The following is a 17904-nucleotide window of genomic DNA, read 5'->3' on the forward strand; positions in this document are numbered from 1 at the left end:
TACCCATGCACTGTCTACAATGAGGACCATACCACACTGAGATAGATGTCCTTTTTGTTGCATGATTGGAAAGAGTTAATCAAGGCATGCATGCCATTTCAAGGATGCTGAAGTGGGGAGCACTCCATCTTCTGAACAGAGATTTAGTACAAAAAGGCTGGAAGTAGATGCTCTGGATATCAATTACTGCCAAAAGAGAAGCAGTTGTAGTCCCACCAATACACATCATGGCTTTTTCCCTTGATGTTCTCCCCCACCTCATAACACTGATTAGGTTACTTTAAAAACCCCTTTCTCGGCTGCAATTTCTTCTCCTAGAAAACTTCTAAAAAGTTTGCTCATGTCATGCAAGGTGTAATCCATTTTGAGTGTCTACCTTGCCATCTGCCCAGGGACCACGAAGCCTCTTTGAAAAGGGCATCAGAGGATACATTGCCAAACTCATTAGCGGCTCCTGAAAAAATCTGGCAGGAAAGACATTAGGCCTGCCTGGAGATTAGATGTTCCAAACTGCATTGACCTGTGTTATCCGTCTCCTTCGAATACTCTTGCAATGAATGAAACTTGCTGAGGTTCACAGGACATGCCATTTATTAAAAAGGAACCCAGAAAAATCACTGAAGTGGTGAAAGCTCCAAATTATTTCCCACTCAGATGAGAAGAATGCAGAAAGGACGACTCTCCCTTTAATAATGAAATAATTTATTTTCTAACAGTTGAACAATACAGAAGTATACATATACACAGCAAGGTCTTCTAAAACATGTAGTTTCTAAAAATGCATGTGCTAACTGTAATAAAAAGCACCTTTATATGGTCTTGACACAGGATTTATAATGATGTGTTATTTACATTAGGAACTGAACATCTGGAAACAGAATTCATATTCTCCCATCTGCTGCTCCCCTGTTTAGGCTGTGTTTATTATTCGGAAGACTGCCAAAAATAAAGCCGATGGTTTGACAGCAGTGTTGCTTAAAGCACGAACCCAAGGAAGGGAGACAGGAAAGTTAGGTTTTTGTATCAATTTGGAAGGGAAAAACCCCAGCACAAATAAAAGAGTTAAAAGAAATCCAAATCAATTTGAGGTCTGGGCATTTCAGAAGATATAATGTGCTCAGAGGTTTTTGTGGGACTTTTTTTTCTCTGGTGTCACACTACAGCTGAGAGATGCCCAAGTGACTTTCACCTAAAGAATGAGGCAGAGTTATCTCAAAGTAGTAACTGAGATGAGACTTAACACATCCCAGATTTATTCCTAAACTGGCCGTTAGAGATTTGGGTCCGAGATGACTATGTGAGGTTGGGATGTTTGATTTTTCCTCACCTCCGGACACATCTACTCAGCTTGCTACTCAGGCAGCTATTGTAGGAGTTGAATGTTTCAATAATACTCGGGAACTGGGTACCTGTTTCTACTACTAGTTTAAAAACAAAAACAAACACAACTTTAAAGTTAAGCGGCAATAGAAAAACAACAGAATATACACTTTCAGGGGAGCAAACATGTAGCTTGGCAAAAGCAGAATTCTTCCCAATACAGTAATTTACAGTGTCAAAACCTGAAATCTGTTACAAAAGGGGCAAAATTAGAACTTAAAGCCCTAATATATTGCTACACAAATCTCTCAGAAGCTTGTTTAATCTGGTTCTTATGCTTTGAACAAGCAAGTGAAAACCCACCACCCATCTTTCACCCTGAATCCTGGGCTCTCTTTCCACCATGTTTATAGGTTTAGTGCACAGATTTGTAGCTCTGGAGTAAAACCAGAGTTTTCCTTTCATTTTCAGAGCTGTGGTAGGTTTGGGGAAGGTGGAGGGAGAAGCGCCATATTAGAGAACAAAGTGCTAAAATGGCAATTGGCAGAACATGGCCTGCTCATGCCCAGAGCTCAGGAGTATTTCAGATCATCTTGAAAGATATGAAGTTAGTGGCACCTATGGTGCTGCTCAAAAAAGTGCTCTCTGAATTTACATCACAAACTGGTATTAGCAATGACCCTGGAGATTCACAAGATGTAACAAACAGCACCTTGCGGAGCTTGAAAGCTCTGCTTTATAGACTAAGTTTTACTTGGGTGCTCAAGCCTCAGGGGAAAAAACCTCAACAGGTACACCCAATACTTTCAGATGTTTAAAGACAGACCTACACTAATATGCATGTTACTGCAACTTTAAAATTTCTCTGCTCTGATTAAGTGCAAGAGTTTCCAATTTCTAGTCCAATTGAGTGCATGCCTGGTTTCACCATTTGCACTGACACTTTTTTCCTTTTATTTTCTTTTTGAAAGGGCAGATTATAAAATACTGCCCTCAATAACAAAGTGTATTTTTTTTTTAAATCAACACACTTCTGTGCAACCATCCATTGTAAACTTGGGGTATATGAGTAGCCCCTCAATTCCCACCCACCCCCCTATTTTTTTTTAAACAAGTCTACAAAATTTTAAATTGCTGCAGCTTATTTAGTAATAATGCTGGTGGATCAGTGAATTCAAGGAAAGGCTGGCAAAACAGAGAACAGTGCTACCATTTCAGCAATCTTGAAAGTAGGCTTTGCCACCTGAGGCCCTGGCTTGTCGACTAGCCGAGAAAGATCTGAAGCTGCCAAAACTGGTCCTAGTCAATAAAAGAGTAGCCTTAGAGCCGCCATTAGCAACATTTACTTCCCCTACCTAGAGTTTTGGAAAAAAGACACCAAATATACTTTTGCGTCAGTTTTGACATTAGTGCATTGTTTTTCAAAAGTCAATATTTTCTATGCCAACAAGATTGAGAGGACCACATCCAAACAGTGCAAAGGTCAAAAAATGACTGTTTTATATTGGGACAACACATGCAATAGTACACACACACAAAAAAAAAGGTCAACTGAAAAAGGCAAACAATAATTAAAAAACACAGTAAACTGAATCTGTAAGATTCGGTACTTCTAAATAATAATAAAAAGAAAATACAAAGTATACAATTTTGTATTTCAATTTTAACCCTCTGATGCTTTCCAAAATTCTAGTTACTCTGACCTCAAAAATAAAAAAAGGTAGCAATATCCGCAACTCTAGGTTTGGATTTGTGAGGCAGCTTATGCAACATTTGGAACAAAAAAAGAAAAAGCTAGAGAGGTCTCTCAAGCAAAAATGTATTGGAGTGAAGGACCTCAAAGTGCAGATATTCAACTTTTTTTATTATTTAAAAGTTTACAGGTTTTGAGCTAGCTCTCTGAAGATTTTCTGCTTGGACTCAGGAAGTAGGCTTAAAAATGCAAAAGGCATACAAGTTGTAAGTTCAGTGCAAGTCTGCTGGACATCTGAAAATTCCAGCTGTTTTAAAAAAAAAAAAAAATCCTTCGTTTTCAAAACATAGCGCACACAAAAAGGAGAGTAGACTTTGGAGATATGAGCAATCCACTAGCCCCGTTTCCCACTTTCTCTCGTTTCAAAGTTCAAATGATCCAAAAAATAGTGTAAGGATATTTTAAGAAAAACAAGTCTCTTTAGAGAGTTCATTCATTTGCAATTTATAGACCGTCTTAGTGGCTTTTGGCAGCTTGACTTGTCAAGTCTTGAAAACTGCATTTTATTTTAAAAGACTTCAGGCAAATAGGCAACAAAAATGGGCTTTCATATCACTAAATAAGCTACATAGCCCTTTTATAGAGTGAAGTTCAGTTGCTTGGTTGGCTCTCTCTGGTTATATTGTGCGAGTTGGTTTATTACCAGAATCAAATGTTTAACAGTCATTGCAAAGTTTGCCAAGTGGGCAGAATATAAAGATCCTAAAATTTTTCAAGCAAAAAAGGACCGAGGGGCGGGGCGGGGGAGAGAAATCTATATGTCTCAGTTAGCAGACCTCTACGTACAAAGTTTCCAGAACAACTATAAAAGCACAAAGTCATAAGAATGTATCTCCATTACATTAGTTTCATATAAAATGAATAAATACTATTTATAGATCATATGTTTTATGTACATTTACATGTGCTCTATTTAGCTTAAATGAAAATGTTGCAAGGTTTGAAACCACAGCTTGGGAAAAAATATTAGTTTTTAGTTGGCAAGCAAAATCCTTAATGACACAGATTTAGAGCGCCTAAAAATACTTCAACGAGGTGAGGAAGTGCTTTAATGCCAATAGCACTTCACTGAATAATCGTAGTAACGTACTATTAGCAACATCCAGTAAAATGTGCCCTTTTCAATCACTGACAACTGAAGATAGCACAGCTACCTTCCCTCATTCAGTTATTGCTAAATTTTATAGGAAAATGGATTTCAACAGGACCGAGCATCACTTATCTAAAACAAATGAGGCATAATTATTTTTGTGCTAAAGGGATTGAGATAATCTTTGTTCATCTCTCTGAGGTAGAAAAAAATTGTCCCAGAGACAAGAAGCATGAACAAACTTCTAGGAAAACTTGCCTAGAACAGTAATATGCAGCTGTAATGCAATGAGGTCATGAACTGCACTGGAGAAATAGTACCATTTGGTTTTAGGTATTAAAGAAACTTGGAAATGTGGAAAACAGATGCACTTTCAAGAGACGGAGCAGTACTTGCCTTGCTAAGGTCCTACAGCTCAGAAGACTGCTTGCAATTTACAGAATGTGCCAAGAATCTCACAAGTTCGGTCCCACAGTCCTGTGACAGTTAAAATTCCCACTGGCGTGTGTGAGTCACCAGTTTGAGATCAATTCTGATGGGACTATTCTTGCTAGACAGGGCTGCTCTACTGCAGGATCTGAAACTGGAAGTCAGTGCAAGTTCCGATTAAGACAACAGGCGTGGGCCAGAAATACAATTACATGGCTATGCAAATACAAACACAGCACTCTGAACATTTAAGAACCAACTGTTCAAAGTGATGTCTGGGATCTTGCTGCATACTTCTCGGGAGTACCAGAGGGTTGACAAAGCCAATATGCTCCGCATATCACTTTGAAAGTTCACTCCACCCATTTCCAGATCTAAGCTAGAACACAGTTGAGGTTCACCCTTCAGATTGTAGTCCAAACAATTATGCTCAGACACTTGAGATACGTTTGTCACTAGGCAAAGACAAGGTACATTTAGAATACTAGGCAATAACAGCAAGGCAAAACAATGAAGAGGGAAGAAGTAGAGGTTTTTTAAAGTTGTTATTACTGCAAAAAGATTCTTGGGTGCTTTAAAATTTTGTTGGAATGTACAGTCTCACAGAGATGAGTTTACCGACAGAAAGAGAAGCTAGTGGATGCAATCAGATGTGTGCTCCAGAGAGTAGCTTGTAACCCACAACCCTAAGCACTGTTTTGGGACTTGGGCAAAGCTGATTTTGGTAACGTTGTTGGTACATTAAATTTACGTGCAAGAGAATTATGGGACGGTCCAACATACTACCTAAGATCCAACAGGGAAACAGCAATGGATGGAACAGCTACTGGAGTTGCTTCTTATAGGCTGAGACAAGGCTTGTGATTGTTCTGCAACTTCAATCTTTTAATGCCAGAGCTGGAGTACCCCTCGTCGCTACAGATGCTTTGCATGCTTCCCCTTTCATCTGAGTCACTCGGACTGCTGCTGCTCCAGTCTAGATCTCCCATTAGGTAGTCTGTGCTTTCAACATCCACATCGATTTCTTCTGTAAGCAAAAAGATCCTTAGTAAACAACTGTTCCAAGGCAACATTTGAGGTCTCCAATACAGAGAGGGGGACAGGCTTCATTCCACCTATTAGGTATTTAAATTGTATTTTGCCACATAAGCAGTCCATCCTGCTCAAATCCTGGAATGACTTAGACAGGTTAAGTCATCAACGTTTATTCAGGGACATGACCAGGGTGGAACAGCACTGCACTTAAAACTCCCAAGAGGTGGAAAAGGATATGGCCCATGGAGCCTTCAACCACCAAAGCACCTCACCTCTATCAGAGTCTGACCGTTCTGATGACACCGTGGATCCTATACTGTCCATTCTTATTCTTTCTATGCCCAATTTTTCCAGCTGCCTTTTCAGATGCCGCTGCTCTCGCTGCAACTGGTCTATTTGGTGTACTGCTTTTCTGTCGTAGTCTTCAAGCTTCTGCAGGTAATGAAACGAAAAGGAGGCACGTTTAGTTCTTTTGGTCACTGTGGGTCAAAACCAAATGTTACTAACTCAGGTACTTAAAGGAGTGGCCTACTTCCCAGAGGTAGGTGCTCAGCACCTTTGAAAGCCAGCTTATTTTTAGATGCCAAAACATGGCTTTAGTTGACTAATCATGTTTACCCAGGTTTCAAAGCACTGGCCTAGGTTCAGCACCTTTTACGCACATGCATTAGGGTAGCTTTAAACCAAAAGTAAATTAAAGAAAATAATGGAGGTATTTTAAACACAACTGAAACATCTGAGCAGACAGCTTTTCAAATGGAGTTTGCTACACCCACACTAGTAGCCAAAACCTGCAGCCTAAAAACGCAAGTTTTGTCCCAGGATCTACACAAGTGCCACCACTTTCTGGGTCACCAACTACAACCCTTGTTCTCACTGGCAATAGTTCAAATCACCTCAAAAAGCCCTTGGTCATTATGACTTAAAGCTTGTTTCAGAAGTTGATCCCAGCAGCACAGCTGAAGTTATCCCACATGCCTCACACAGCGGACAAACACTTGCTCACACAGAATAAGCAGGATTTTTTTGCTTCTGTACGCACCTCCTGGGACATTGGAAACATACTCCTTTTTAGTTACACCTGCTGGTCCCCCTTCTCCCCCACATTTACTTGGGCACTGGAACTGAAACTCAAACGGGGTGCTCTTGTGCAGATGGGCACAGCAGTGCCTTGTCTGTAGGGTCCACCAGACCTACTTTTAGCTTCAGATAATTCTCATCTACATAGGAATGCATATAAATGACGCTTCCCTCTCAAAAAACTGTTTGTGTGCAACTCATCTGGCAGCAGCCCAATCCTATTAATATCTATTCCAAGACTTTGATATCTAGCTATTTGTAGCCAGCCTGATGCCAAAGAAGTCCCCCAACCCCACCCCTTTTTCAAGTCCCTGGTATTAACTGGAAGATAAAATACTTGGTATCCTCAGGAAAGGCTTCCAACTACGTCAACTGAGAGTAAACCATGTCACTTCCTTAGAGCAAGGCTATGAACAGCAAGAACATTTAGATTGCAAATTCTTTAAAGGCTTAATGTTGAACACATGCAAATATAAACGTTGAGCAGCTGCCAAGGTTGAAAAAAGGTCCTCTGGACACTATTGCAATACAGCTGAATATAAACATTAAAAATTAGTCCTGAGTGAATGGTGATGTGGGAGTAAAACCAAACAAAAATTAAGAAACTAACCGGTAAAGCTTTTAGGCAAGGCTGATCTCCACTCATGTTTTTATTTATGTCAGCAAGAAGTAGCTGCTTAAGAGTCATTGTCTCATTCACCCCCACCGCATTTGTGTTATCTATGACAATCAATTATTTGGTTTGCAAGAGAGTTAAGTCCAAGTACTGACCCCAAAGCAACACTCAAAATTGTCCTCACAAATCTTGTCATACACGAGGGTTTCCACTGCTTTCTATTCAATTATTTTATATGCTTAATAATGTTCTTGATCTTACCTTTATGTGCAATTTAGCTTTTGTAAGTAAACTCAGTGTGGTATGTCTATTGGATTCAGGCCCAAGTGGTACCAGCCCCTTCAGCTTCTCCAGACACAGCCGTAGATGAGCACGCCTATACAGAACAAAGAGTGCATGTCATACTGAATATACTTTGTGCGTGAATAGCAACTAGGTAAGATAAGGCATCTCACAACATCACTTAACATCTGCAAGCAAGTACAGCAAATATAAATCAAAGTATTTAGACAAGTCCTGTCAACATTACGTGACAAGAGGGTAGTCTGGATTGAAATATAAAAGCATGTATTGCTCTGTATTTTCTTTTGCTATATGACTTAATGCATCTTGGTGTAATACCAGATGCCTCTCCCCCCACATTAGGTATATCAATGTATTATTCCCAAGAGCTGTGAAGTGTTAGCCATCCAGAAAAGGAGGAATGTTCTCCCGAGCCATTAAGTTCCTTCACAGAGCAGACACTTTTAGAGGCAAGTACGTAACCCTAGTCTCCTCTTCAAGAGGAGACTAGACAGTCACCTTGCTGGGGTCACTGGACCCTCAGTTATCTTTCCTGCTTGGTGGAAGACCCAATGATCTTCCGAGGTCCCTCCCAGCCTTACAATCTATGAATAAGCTGGAGAATGTTTCAAAATTTTTTTTTTTTTTTTTTACCAACTCTGTGCATGTCAAAATACAAGAGGTCCAGCAGACATTAAGGTGATTATTAGAAAGGAAATAAACAGCAACAAGTTGCCATCAAATAAAGCTCAGTGCATTGGCATTAACATTTTCCCCAGGTCTGCTGGGAAGACCTTGGCTCCCAACTGTGCACAGTGACCTACTATAAACTACTTCACCTTAATACAAGTTAATTTTCACACTACCGAATTCTTCAACAAGCACCTTCTAGCTGCAACCACCACTAGTTACCAGTCTGTGGTAAGTCACTAACATTCCCTCTTGGCATCACGTGTTACAAAGGGCTACATTAACCCCAATATTTGTATGTCAGTAAACATGGTATAGTTTGCATAAAATAAAAATTAACCCAGAGGGAGTTTTAATGTAGGGGGAATAGAGGCTTTGACTAAAAAAAAAAAAAAAAAGGCCTATGCTGTTACACAGCTGTTTTCATACAATGCTATGAAGAGTACTGTGCTTTCCCATCTTCCAAAACAGGCAATCTTCCCAACTGTTCCACACACTAGGTGACATTTAGGTCACACTATTTAGTATTGGTTGCAGCACCTACACTTCAAGCGTCTAATTGACAAAGGTGGCTACTAACTGAGATGTTGCAACAACTTGCCAATCTTGCTCTCCCATACAATATCCTCAGTGTGCTGCAGTAAACAATCATCTGCCTCCATAAGGTCTCCGACACCGTGATGCAAACAGAAGCAGATAATCTTTACTCCAAGGGTGAATCCAAAAAGTGGCAAGGCCAATGATTAATCTTTGCTGAACACTACTTGTAATCTCCATCTGTGCAGACTTGTTCAACCATGCCTTAATGGGGACAAACACGCTGTCAGCAGTATGTAAGCAGGTAGTACAACTATGGTCCATGAAACCAGAGCACGAGATGGAAGTAACCATAAGATGGGGTATAAAATTTGCTTTTACGCTACGCGGTAGGAAGAAAAAGTTGTTCTTTGATATCAAAACAGAGAAAACACCACAACACCATGAATGCCGTCAGGAAGTTTTAGATTTAGCTAATAAGACTCAATGAATGCCCTGCAATTTAAAACCTAGACAATTAAAAACCCTAAACCAAGTGTTCACTGCACCGCCTCTTAATCATTTCAAAACTTCAACTTTTGCTTTAAAAGAAGGTTGGCCGCAGAAAAATCGGCCGAAACACACTCAACATCAGCATCATTTTTAGCTAAATGAAGCTGCAACCACAATATTTAGATTAGACAAAATTATCTCATTGTCAAAAATCAGAACTCCTTTGTGAAGAAAAGTCTATTCAGAGAGATAAAAAATGATCGTTCAAGTCTGCTATATGAACAAGCAATTTAAGGCATGAGCAGGAATCTGGGTTCTCTCAAAAAGGAGAAAGCCCCAGATTTTAAGGAGAAAAAACATTGGAAATGAGCTGGAAGGAGTGGGAGGGGATGCTCTGGGCTTCTGCACATGCACACATACACATTACGGGCACGTGAAACAGGCCGTACCTGAATCAGTGATTCGGATCACTGTCCCGATTCAATTTGGCCGAATCCAAAGATTTGATGCCGATTCGGAGAATTAGTGATTCAGCCACAGACACAGCTTTAAGGGTTTTTTCTATATACCTCGTGGTACCAAGCGCAGCTCCTGAACACTGTGATGGTGGGGCAGTTGGAGCATCCCCCAGGAGCATGCCCCCCGCGCTCAGTGGCAAACCTAGAAGTGGCCCAGAAGTACTTCCGGTCCACTTCTGGGTCTGTTGCTGCTAATTCTCAGGCTGAGGTACGATATGTGCAGTATTTGACCCCAGATAACTAGTTAAAACTAATTCTTAAAATACTTGCAAATACATAGCTAAAGTTACTTTAGAAAACAGCCTAAGCCGCATGTAATGGGATTGTTCAGTCAGGAAATCGCCTGACATGTACGGGGCTTGGCTAATCTTCCAAACCCTCCTACCAAATGTTTTTTCTCTCCTCAGCCCCATCTGGTCCTGCAGGCATCACACAGACTCTGCTGCATAGCAGACACAAGGGTGAAACAATTGATCATTTTATTTGCCGAGGCTCTGAACTAGACAAGTCTCAATGAAGTGGTAAGAGGTAGGCATACACTGAGTACACCCTCATTAGGGAAAGGAAGTAACAAGCCCCAATGAAATGCCAACAGCTGAACCGTGCAGTTCCAACACAGAGCAGCTTACATGCTTAAATCATGATATACTGTACAGGTTTTTTAAATGTAGAGTCCAGTACTACCTGGCAAATGATGCGTGTCATTTGCCCAATTGAAATGCTTCCCCATTTTACTCATGGGCATCTGAACTGGATTATACTGTTGTACACAAGGCAACCAAAGGGTTAACTTCAGGGGCCATATAAGAGGTGTAATGATTTGTTTCTGTATAGAAATAAGCTGCCTAATGTTTCCCAAACCACCCTTTTGATAAGAGCTTAAAATGCCTGACATTTACTTCCTTGCTTCTGCAATAATATAAACAGGATTTCAATACAATTCTGGTACAACAGCCAAAGACGACTTAGGAGGAGAGATGCAAAGCATTATTTGGTTGCGATTTTAAAGGGTCCTTCTTCCCTGCTGATTTTATGAAGTAGATTAAAATCTACAGTGTGCCTTTTTTATATCCATTCTGAGCTCAAAGAAACCAGGTGAGCTGACAGTTGCCAAAGCAATATAGCAACATTTGAATAGGATCTCAAAGTTTTACAGAAGAAACTGAGGAGCTTATCAACGACGCAAAGCCACCTTTCATTATGCTACAATTGAATAAGTCGATTTAAAATGAGCCTGTAAAACACAGCTGTCCATCTAGTAAAATGTATAATGTTGGAAAGCAATTCATAAGATGCTGCTGAACTCTGACAGAGATCACTGATTAGATGCTTGCAATGCACCGTATTTGTAGTCAAAGATGGAAAGCTATCAGCAGTGTAGATTAGAATTTCCCTGTAAGTGATTATTAGTTTGTCACTTTATCTTTCAGAACTGGGAGGTTAACAATAGCTTGCTAAGTACACTTGAGAATAGCTCTTTGCTACTGGAAGTATAAGTGTACCTTTCTTTACTTCCCAGTCCCTTCTTACTCAGAAGGACAGACTATGGAAAATGGAGTAAACTGCACTCTGAGATACTCCAGTTTTACAAGTCTTACTTTCTTGGAGAACATGTTCCTGTATCATGCCTTTGAAGCATGTTCATCAAGGCACAGGCTATGGGAGCAGACTTGAGGACCGTGCCAACTTGGGCAATAAGAGATTAAGATTCTGCATAGTACTATATATGCATAGCATCTTACTGGCTCAGGAAGCCAGCAGCTTGGCAAAGGGCGGCCTGTATCAGAGACTTCAGCAGAAGACTCAAACTACAGTAGTCAGCTACGGAAAAGGCTTACTAGTACTAGGACATGGAGCAAATGTGTCTGGTAGTTAAAAGACAGCTTATGCCCTGAAAGAGGAAAGTCTCCTCTGCGTGTGAAGCCTAGAAATGCCGATACCAATGAAAACATCATCCTAGACAATGCTGTTCATCTACAATTGCCACAATGTGCCACATCTGAGCACACAGAGAGCCATTGCTGGTAACCCATCTTCTGCCTACAGGTGTTTGTAGATTCCAGGTGATAACTTAAACCAAGAGCCCCATCTTGAAGCAGTGATGGCACTTCAGTTGATCATTGCAAGGAGGACTCAGACAGTTTTAGTGTAGACTGGAGGAGGAGGGAACAAACATTTGTGAAGTTCATTAGGTATTTGCGCCAACTCACCTGTTTTTTTCCATTTCATTGTGCGTGGACCTGAAAAACAAGGAACAGGCAATTATTTATTCAATTGTTACCAACCGCAGAGGACTAAAAATGCCCTGCAATTAACAATATCAATGCATAGTGTTAATAACCACTCACTACAAAACTGCAGCCCAAAAGTGACTTCAAAAGAAAAGTTGGTGGTTACTCTTGAGACATCAAAAAATGGAAGCCACCAGGACAGCGAAGATGCCTCCAGCAACACAGCTCGGCATTATGCCAGCTAATTGCAGTACAAACCCTCCCAAAAGCTGCAAAACATGATTTTGCCAGCACTGTAGCAACTTAGATTTTAAGAGCTATGAAGTTATAACTGCTCCAATAACGCTAACGATATTTAAACAAGCTTACTGATAGGAAACTCAAGACTAGCAGTACACACCAGCTCCACCCAGAAGCCATCACACCTCCTGGCTGTGAGACAAATATGAAGTAAAAGTGCACTTGATGTTGAAGACTTTTTAACACAGAAAACTATCAGACAGAGCTCTCATAATACCACAAGAGGAAGATTACTCCATTTGAGCATAACATTTGAAACGCAGCCAATTAAGAGTCAGATGCAGTTTCAGACCTGACACGTGCCTGACTGCTTTGCCAACTTGTGGTTTAAAAGAAGCATTAAAAAACACTTCTCTCTCCTGTCGTGATGCGTTATGAGACCCACTGAACAAAGAAAGCCAGCTGTGCATTTTACAGGAAATTACAGATGAAATAAACACACTGAAGAGATGGTGTAAAATTATTCCCTGAACTTCCAATTACAGCCGTCTCGGGTGTTTGTAGAAGAAATGGTTCCCAAAAAGTTCTGCCTTTAAAAAGTTAAAGTACAGAATAAAAGACAGCTTGAAAATGGACCCTTTGGAGTGTCCTCCAATGGACGCATCTCCAAGCGAGGAGATGAATACTAGGCTGACAATAGTGGAACATGGCAGACTAATGCATTGAATATGGCAGTCGGACCAGAAGACAGCAGCCTTCTTCTGCCTAGTTTTGGACCAGCACCAACTATGAGCTGGTGATGTGTCCTCATGTCCTGTTAGTACCAACACAAAAAATATCCATAGCACTCGCACACAAATCAGTCACCGTTATTTCTTCAGAAAAGAGATTTGGACTTGCCAAAGATGCCACGGGTGGGCATTAGAAAAAAGATGCTAAAACTCTCACAACAACATAAGGTTAACCTAAAACATAAGGTTTCTCTTGTATCTGGATGATTGACAAAGTATCAAATTTCAAGCTGTAATCTAGGTTGGCATTAAAATTTACCTATTTCTTCTCTCTCATTTTCTCAGGTATTAGGGAAAAGGCAGGAAAAATGAACCGGCACTGGGTTCACCTATAAATAAGATGCCCCGGAACATTTGAAAGAGATTTACATTTCAAATTAGTCTGGTCTTAATATGACGCAAGGCCCAATGCATGTACACATAGTCCTAACATAAAGCTGGCTTTGCAGTTCTGTAAAAGCTTTCAGTGAAGCCTGTTACTATGGGACCAGAAGCCTGAAGGGAAAGAAACATTGCTGTGACAAAGGCCTGATGTGTGCATCTGAAGCCTTAAATCTGATTTATCTTGTGCCTTAACAAAGATGGCTCATTTCCATTGTGTTTTCTCCAACACCTTGGTACTGAAACAGTTCATCTGTAAGCCAAACAGAGTTAGGAACTTAGAACTCATTGGTTTTGATATTTCTTACTTTTGCTAGCAACAAGCGTAGACACTTCATTAGCAAAATTTCACAATAGGTGGATCTTGATTTGGCAAGCCAACTTTTCCCCCCTTTGAGTTATAAGTAAGAAGTTCTAACGTGGCTCCTTTCATTTATTTCCTAATCACATTGTTTCAAATGATCTCTTCCAAAATGCAAACATTCTACTTCCAGACAATTAAAAAAAATCAAAATAAAAAAAAAAAAAAAAAAGCCTTGGCCCCTCTCTGCCTCTGAATTCTAATTGCCTATAATCTTTCAGTCCAACACTCTCTACATTGAATTTAGGATTTTAATATGCAGGGCAATAAGTCATAAACAAGCCATGTTCAATAGGGATAGCCAAAGCTAAAGATCCTTATTACCCAGACAACTTTATGAATGGAAAGCCTCTCTGGCATCGCAGATTTTTTTTTGTCCTGGAACACTTTACAGTAATTTGCTGAGTGGTAACCAGTTTATGGGCATAAAAAGATATTTGTGTTAGTTGGTGAACTATTTTTACAACCCAAGCTTGACAGCGGTTTGTTTGCATTTTGCCACATGCACAGGATTCATCTCTTAATGCTGTATTCATTTCTTCTAAGAAAATATCTACTCATTTTTTAGCTACTGGAAAGAGATCGAATACAGTCATTCTTGCAAAAAATTTTAGTGTCTTTCCCATCTGTTGCAAAACAACCTCAATGCTTACCTATTTTTTTTAAGGCTAAAAACAAAGAGCAGCACCCATCACAGGGGATGGAACAGAGAACACTGTAACCATATGTGCAACTAACTAAATGCCTGTCCACCATACATAGACAGTACCTATATGCTTACAGAAGGAAAACAAAAAGTGCCTCTAGTTGGCTTGCTTAGAAGAGCCACTACCACTTTATTGTGCTCAGCTGTGTTCCAGGATTTCCATTCCAGATATGTGGACTAGGCCAAACATACAGCAGTGACAGACCTGTCAAAGCTGACCTTAGCTTGAAAGAGCTATAGAAGAAAGATCTCCAGCTTCTCACTCATCACCAGACAGACACAGCTATTGCTTAATAATCACCCAAAAAACATGCTCAGAAACAGATTCCAAATTTCATATCTACCAAAAATCAAGAACTTAGATTCTTCACTCTACCAAGCACTAGGACAACTTTTGAAGCATAATTTTTTAAATGAATACCTATGTTAATACAGACCCAGAAGAATCGCTACAGTCTACAAGATTGCACTGAAACAATCTTAACATATTCCATTCTATAAGCTGGAATCACTTTTCCTTCTATAAAAGACAGCCAACAATTGGCACTGAAGGACACCCATCAGTTTGAAACCTAACCATCTTCAACAAAAGAAAGTCAGATGTACCTTCAGGTAACATGCCCTAGACCACTCCAAGCTGTGGTTTACAATTCAGTTTTCCTATTTGTGCATGCACCTGTCTCCCTCCATTGCTGCATGCAAGTTCCACATGGAAGATGCGATTTATTTTCCACAGAAGCCAATTTGAGTTGAATGGGCCGCAAGCTATACAGAGGAAAAATGAAAAAGACGATGCAAAGCTATCAAAGAAGCTGATCTGCATCCTTCCACCCACACCTCTTTCAGCTAAATAAATGTTTGATATTACCTTGACAGAAATTTGCTTTTAAATTTTTGGTTAATTGGACACCGTCCCTTTAACTTGGGGGGGCAAAAGAAACATTCAAAACAAGAGTCTAATGACACTGCCTAGAAAAAAGTTAAAAATAGGCTAAATCAAAAGGAAATGCACATCCCACAGCAGACATCCAGAGCTGAACTCCCTCCAACTTCAGGCTACATATTTCTCCATTATGTTTTCTTTTTTAGCTCATCTGATGTAGAAGCTGCATACACAGCTTCTAAAAAGCTTGCTTCCCAACACCTGCTCCAGATGCCTTTAAAATACTCTGTAAAATCCCAAGTACAGTGGTGGAGATCTGCAACCCAGGCAGGCTAGGAAAAAAAAAATGTCAATTTTCACCCCCCACTACCCCTCAAAATTAAGTTAAGTCTTCCACTTTAGCTCCCCCCCCAATCTCCTTCCCAGCCACAATAATATTCCCTTTGGTAGAACCTGACATTGAGCAGAAGGTTTAAAGGATACATTTTTCCAGTAAATTAAAGCATATACTTAAGCTTATATTATAATGCCATTTGTACAGAGGTGCTAGAAACTCATCAGGACACTCTCTACATCACTGCACCCACAGTCCACACTATGCTAAAAAGCGTGCTAGGAAGATGTCCATGACCCTATTAAGATTCAAAGCAACATTAGGGTTTGAACCTAAATCCAAGAAATGGCCAGTTGAAGGATGGGATTTCAGTGTTCACTTTCATTTGCTATGCTGTACCTAACTGTTGCTGCATATATGGTGCAGCTCACGTACTGATCCTCAACCATTAACCACAGTCAAAACAGGGTGAGAGTAAGGACACAGCTTTAACTGTGAACTTCCTGATTTCTATTAGTTTGTTTTCCAACACAAGTGTTTACCTAAAAGGAGAGGCTAATAACATGCATAAAAAGAAATGAGTCAAAGGAACTTCAAGCACCTAAAAAGGTGACATAGGAACTCAAAGGTTCAATCTACAAGTCTTCAACACATAATTAAGCTAAACGTGGCCTGCAGAAACTGAGTCTTAAATTGGATAAGAAAAAGCTTGGATTCAATTTAACTGAATCAAATCTGGGTAACACAAAGCAGGTCTAACCCATATTCCACCACAGGCACTCAATGATTTAACACTCTTAGCTATCCCAGAAACAAGGTACCTATTCAAATCAAAGATTAATAATGTACAGCAAAGCTCTATCCATATTTTAAGAGGAGCAATAAATAAAAAAAGAAGTCAGCCTGTCAAAGAAATAAAAATAAAAATGAAAAAATTAAGTGGTAGTAGCCGCACAAAAATTAATTTAAAAAAAAAAAAAAGCCTAATAAGAGTCATGTCACTTTCTACACTCAGATTTATAATTTAGCACAAGTTAAAGAATACTTGGAGGTTCAGAGAGAAATAGACATTGTTACCAATTTAAATCCAATGTTGTCAATAAATCTCAATTAGAGATGCAACTCTTTCCGTTCCCGTTTGCTTTAAAAAACTCATTTCTATCACGTCATGTGACATTATGAGAGAGAGAGAGAGAGAGAGAGAGAGAGAGATCTTTCTCCAAGCAATTAACAGGCTACAGACCAAAAACTGTCATTTACTCTCCTGCAAGCCTCACTTTTAACTTTATAACTGCCTGTGGCCACAAGCAACAGGAAGCCAACTAGTTGCTTAAAAGATAGGGATTGGTGACCACTACTTATGGATAATCCAATTTTTTAACACAATATTGCCACAATTAAAAACGCACCCGAGTCTAAACGCAGGCAGGGCCCTTTCACTCAGATGTGTGACAACTTCACCTCTGAACATCTGGGCTAGAGTGCGCTGCCATTTTAAAAAAAATACCCAAGATCGAGGCATTGAAGTGAGGCATGTATTTGCTAGAGCAAAGACAGGATTTCTACTGAAACAGCACTTCCCTCTTCATATACTGCCTCAGTTTCAAAAGATCTCTACATATTAAGGATGATCATTGCAAGTCTGCCTAACCTTTGGCTTTGACACGCATACAAAGCCGGGGTGTTTTGTTCCTTTCCATTTCCAAAGCTAGCCTTGGGGGAGGGGGGAGAACAAAGGACCGATTTCCCTTCCAGTATCCTCAGACAAGGCTTGGATCAGCAGAGGATATTCTTGTGGGCATACCCCCACGGCTGGATAGCACATATCCCTTCAAGCGGAGGGGGCAGAGGGGTTGTCGCACTGGAAGTTATCTTACCCGCGGCAGATAAAAGCCAGCGTTTATTCTTAGCCTTCCAGGGTCGTCCCTGCCCCCACCAACATCAGCTCCCCCTCTAGCGCTTCCTCTCCATGGTGGATGCCCCCCACAACCTCAATTCCCCCCAACACCACCTCCTGCAGCAGGGAGGGCTCCCCCCTCCTCCTCCCCACCCCCGAGAAGGGTCCCTTCCCGGGGCAGTTTCCCTTCCAGGATCCATCCCTGCTCCAGGCCGGACGCCCCAGTGTTGTCTCAGCC

General features: G+C 40.4%; 1 protein-coding gene across 1 annotated transcript; it reads right to left on the reverse strand.

Annotated features, from left to right (window-relative positions):
- Nucleotides 1-684: 684 nt before the first annotated feature.
- MXD1 (MAX dimerization protein 1) lies at nucleotides 685-15794 on the reverse strand. Its single transcript, XM_019545971.1, has 5 exons — nucleotides 15159-15794; nucleotides 12053-12082; nucleotides 7585-7699; nucleotides 5900-6059; nucleotides 685-5619 (listed from the first exon to the last, which is right to left on the reverse strand). The coding sequence occupies exons 2-5, from the start codon at nucleotides 12064-12066 to the stop codon at nucleotides 5432-5434; spliced, it is 477 nt and encodes a 158-aa protein (XP_019401516.1). The 5' UTR covers nucleotides 12067-12082; nucleotides 15159-15794; the 3' UTR covers nucleotides 685-5431.
- Between the last annotated feature and the right edge of the window lie 2110 nt (nucleotides 15795-17904).

Source organism: Crocodylus porosus, unplaced genomic scaffold (assembly GCF_001723895.1).
Source record: "Crocodylus porosus isolate Cpor-Errol unplaced genomic scaffold, CroPor_comp1, whole genome shotgun sequence".
NCBI classification, from domain to species: domain Eukaryota; kingdom Metazoa; phylum Chordata; order Crocodylia; family Crocodylidae; genus Crocodylus; species Crocodylus porosus.